The 5,000-nt window shown below is 51.7% G+C and overlaps 1 protein-coding gene across 1 annotated transcript; it reads left to right on the top strand.

Moving 5' to 3' along the window:
* Nucleotides 1–1,393: 1,393 nt before the first annotated feature.
* LOC135101063 (uncharacterized) lies at nucleotides 1,394–3,844 on the top strand. The gene has a single exon (XM_064004636.1). The coding sequence runs from the start codon at nucleotides 1,394–1,396 to the stop codon at nucleotides 3,842–3,844; it is 2,451 nt and encodes an 816-aa protein (XP_063860706.1).
* Nucleotides 3,845–5,000: the final 1,156 nt, after the last annotated feature.

Genomic DNA, 5,000 nt, shown 5'->3' with positions numbered 1-5,000 from the left:
TTTCCAAAAGTGAATTTGTTACATTGAAGTCATAACAGAATGCTCCCTTTAAAAGTTGTTTTGTATGTAGCAAGCCTGAGATGGTTTCTGTTGACAATTTGTTTCTTGCTTTTGTTTTCATTCTATTGACTGCAGAAAAATTTTTTTCTACACTGGCACTAGAATGAGATAGAGACAACAGTGTTTGCATGAAAGCAGCAAGATTTGGAAACATTAATGCATTATCACATTGCCTTGTTAAACTTACTGTACACCAGAAATTTTGTGGCATCATATCTGAAGTAACATTCATTGAATCTAGAGAATTTGCTAGCAGCCTCCATTCAGTGTCGATTGCCTGAATATCTGTGGCAGTAGCTCCAAACACACTGATAAGATCAATAATGGAAGGTATTTCTCTATCAATCACTACCTTTGGGGTCAAAGCTCTCAGGGATTTTATTACAGTCATAGAGTCAAAATCAAACCTCTAAGCTGCGCGTTGCCACGGGCGCTCATCTCCCGCCACATCGGCCTTTGAGCCTGTGGTGAATATAATCCGTTAACCTGGGACACAAGGCCACTGCGAAATCCGGGTAAGCAGTAGCCTACATTATTAGTTTTTTTTCGGCCATGGGCACATACCCCTTGGGTCCCTTGGCCCCTTTTCGAGACTCTACGTCCATAGGCTCGGGCCCCCTTTACCTAATCATTATTATATAGGCCCTGGCCCCGTGGCAGTTTGCTACCTCTGCCACCCTATTGTTACGCCTCTGAGCATGCAGAGCTTACTTACTTGCTATAGCTTGTAGTTGTAAGGGTATAGCGACGATGTAGCTCTATAGCTTGTTCTTGTGTGTTTGCTGGGGTCGTGTAGGGCAGGCTGTGGGACTGTGGGAGTATGTTTGTACTTTGTTTACATGACGCGCGCGCCCTCGGGCCTCGGGGATCAGGATGATCTTGATCTTTATGTAGCCTCTGAACTAAAACTTGATGTTGCAGGTGCCTCCTTCTAGGGGAGGGCTGGTCTTTTTTATCGGGAACTCCCGCAAGGGAAAAGAAAAATACAGGGCATCTGTCCCGAACTCATGCATACCATATTCTTAAGTAAGTGCCTTAAGTGAGGAAAATATCTGTAGATTTTGTCCATTTAGAAAAAAAAATCTGAAAATCTGAAAAGAGGTCTGAAATCTGTAGAACCTCAGGAAAATCTGTGGATCTGGCAACACTGTGCCTCGGGCTGGAACCACAGTCTGCGGTGATGCCTCGCTCATCTTTCGTCCCGCCATACATAGATGCCAAACACTGCCACGCATATACCCACTGAATCACGCACTCACACACACCCTGCTGACTTTCATCAAACTTTCTCATGAGATTTATTAATACTGCAGAATAAATCTTGTGTGACGCAATGCCTCTCACTCGCTCTGGTGAGCACGAACGCCGTGTCGGTGAGGAGGAGGACCACGCCGTCGCCGGCGATTGGCGACATACTGCAACCTCACCACCACCAGCTGATATCGTGTCTCTCATGAAATGGATGGAGGAGACTAGGCTCAGAGATGAGGAACGACGAAGAGAAGCAGAGGAAAGCAGAAGGCAAGAGGATAATGCCAGGTTTGAGGCTCTGATCAGCATGCTTGCTGCTCAACGGCAAACCCCTCAAGTTCCCCCTGAGGACGACGGCGAGGACCCCGAGAACCCCACCCGCCGCCAGCCCCAACAGCCACGGATTCCTTCCACTCAGAAGCCTGCAGCTCAGATTCCACCGCCGCTGAAGCCCGACGCTACCTACCAACTGTTTCGTGAATGGAAGCGACGCTGGCAGGACTATGCAACAATGGTGGACCTGTCCAGCTTAACACAGGAGAAGCAGCTCATCCAGCTGCGTATGTGTCTCACCCTTGAGACTCAACGTGTCTTAGAGCACACCTTACAAATTCCTCCCACCACAGATAAGACTGTCGGTGAGGTGGTGGACGCTCTGGAGCTACACATCAAGGGTTTGCGGAACGAGGCATTACGCAGAAGAGAGCTCTTCAGCTGCAGACAGATGGAAGGTGAAACATTCGCCGACTTTTACGTAAGGTTGCGACGCCGCGCCGAGGAGATCGACATCTGTCCTGGTAAGTCATCGGTATGCGAGGAGACTCAGCTTAAATCGGTGATTCTTATGGGTGTCCGGGATGATGAGTTAATCCAGCGACTCATATCCTTGGACGACAAGTGCTCCCTACAGGAGATGGTCACGGCCTGCCGCTCCTACGAGGCAGCCAGATGCGCCACGTCTGACATCCGTGCCCAGCCTACACAGGTGAGAGCCTTAACCCAGCACCAGAAGAGTAAGAAACAGAAGAATCTCGATAAGCAACCTCCGCAACAGTCGACAGCGAAGACAGCAGAACTGTGCCAGTGCTGTGCAAGGTACCATGAGACAGGGGCCTGCCCTGCAGCCCAGGTCACCTGTCGTAACTGTGGTCGCCAAGGCCACTTCGCATCCACTGTCAAGTGCCCCGCCAGCAAAGCTCAGTGCCGTCTCTGCTCCCGTATCGGCCACTTTGATAGTTGTTGCAAGAAGGTATCCCGTCAGAACCACAAGCGGGGTAGTACTGATGGTGCTCCCACCCCTTCGCAACAAAAATCCAAGCAGCTCTCCTGCCGTCGCGTGATATCTCCCAGCCCGGCAGTACCTCAACACGTCAGTGTTCTCGTCACCCATGGTGGTAAGTCGTCGCACTTGCGGATGATGCCTGACACCGGCGCTGATATCACTATGATCGGCCCACAACACCTGAGGAGTCTTCAGATTCCTTCGAGCCAGCTACAGACCCCCCCAGACACCACTACACTCACAGCTGACGGTTCTGAAATGGCTCCCGCCCTCGGAATGCTCACGGCCACTCTAACTCTAGGCGAGAAGTCGTGTTTAGCTGAAATCCGGGTACATAAGGATATCCAGACTCCACTTCTCTCCCGCGGCCACTGTCAAGCGTTGGCCATCATCTCCAAGGACTTCCCCAAGCCAATCTTGGAAGTAAAGCATGCCAAGAAGTGCGTGGAGCTCCCGGTCTCTAGCAACACACCACCTTCAGAAGCTAAGGCGTACTTTTTGAAGGAGTTCCAGGACGTTCTTGTGGACAAGGCAGCCTTAGAGTCCACACCACTCAAACCTATGGTGGGTTCACCTATGAGAATCCATCTCAAGGATGGTGCAGTGCCTTTTGCCATCCATACTGCCCGGCAGATCCCCCTGGCTTTCAGAGGTCAAGTTCAAGAAGAGCTCGAATCCATGGTATCTCAAGGGATCATTCGACCTGCAGGTGATGAACCCTCCGAGTGGTGTCACCCACTGGTCGCCGTGGCTAAACCTAAGGGAGGTGTAAGGATCACGACAGATCTGTCCAAACTCAACTCACAAATCGCCCGACCAGCTCATCCATCGCCTACACCCTTTGCCGCTGTTCGTAGCGTGGATGCCACAGCCCGTTACTTCTCGACGATGGATGCTCTCTGCGGTTACTGGCAGATCGAGCTTGCTGAGGAAGACAGACACCTTACCACCTTCATAACACCACATGGTAGGTTCCAGTACTGCAGGGGACCGATGGGATTCGCAGCGACAGGTGATGCCTATTGCTTGCGAGATGATGCAGCTCTACAAGGCATCAAGAATTGTGTGAAAGTGGTTAACGACATCTTACTGTATGACGCCGACTACACCACTCACCTGAGCCGCATCCACCAAGTTCTCACTAGATGTCGCGAATTTGGCATCACCCCTCAACAGGGAAAAATTTGTAGTCGCAGCACCCCGGGTAGATTTCTGCGGATTCACACTATCAATGGCTGGCATTGCCGCTGACCCAGGTAAAGTGGCTGCTATCAGGGATTTCCCAACTCCAGCAAATCTGACAGACCTCAGATCCTTTTATGGGGCTTGTCAACCAGTTAGCTGAGTTTTCTCCTGAGATCTCTGCAGCCGCTCAACCCCTCCGACCCCTGATGAGCCCGAAGAGACAGTTCCTGTGGACACCGGATCATGATGCGGCCTTTCGACAAGTCAAGGCAGCACTCTCACAACCTCCAGTCCTCACCTCATTTGATCCAGCCCGGCCAACTATCCTCCAGACGGATGCCTCTCGGCTCAACGGAATCGGGTTTGCATTACTGCAAGACCATGGCGGTGGACAGCTACGCCTCGTACAGTGCGGTTCCCGTTTCTTGACAGAGGCAGAAAGCAGGTACGCCACCATCGAGCTGGAATTGCTCGCTGCTGTCTGGGCGATGTTCAAGTGGAAATTTTACTTGGTGGGACTGCAGAACTTTACGTTGGTGACTGATCATCAGCCCCTGGTGCCCATCTTAAACAGCTATACTTTGGACGCAGTGGAAAATCCACGCCTCCAGCGTCTCAAAGAGAAGACATCTCCATACATCTTCACGGCAGTGTGGCGTGCCGGAAAGGATCTCCGCATTCCCGACGCCTTATCCCGCGCTCCAGTAAGCCACCCACTTCCGGAAGACTACACACTCTGTGCTGAGTCCACTGCATCCCTCCATACCGTAGCAACTGTGCGGGCTGTGACAGGGACCAAGGTGGATGACGACAGGATCCTGGAAGAGTTGCGTGATGCAGCAAAGGCCGACCCAGAATACGTCCGGTTACTCAACTGCGTGACCTCCGGATTCCCCTTGGACCGTTATGCCCTTCACAGGTCTTTGCTCCCTTACTGGAAGATTCGGGACAATCTTTATGCCGATGGTGACCTAGTTCTCTACGGTATGAGAATTGTGGTTCCTGCTGTCCTGCGTCGCCGCATCCTAGCCCGTCTTCATGATAGCCATCGGGGTGTTGAGGCGACAAAACGTCGGGCAGGTCAAACTGTCTTCTGGCCAGGTATCAACTCGGACATTGCGAACATGGTCCAAGCTTGTGAGCCTTGCCAGACTCTCCAACCTACCCAGCAGAAGGAACCCCTACTCAACGATGACCATCCAACGAGGCCCTTCGAGTCTGT

This window comes from Scylla paramamosain, chromosome 6 (genome assembly GCF_035594125.1).
Source record: "Scylla paramamosain isolate STU-SP2022 chromosome 6, ASM3559412v1, whole genome shotgun sequence".
In the NCBI taxonomy this organism is placed as follows: domain Eukaryota; kingdom Metazoa; phylum Arthropoda; class Malacostraca; order Decapoda; family Portunidae; genus Scylla; species Scylla paramamosain.
Note: the sequence above shows the minus strand (reverse complement) of the source record. Positions and strands in the feature narration are given on the sequence as shown.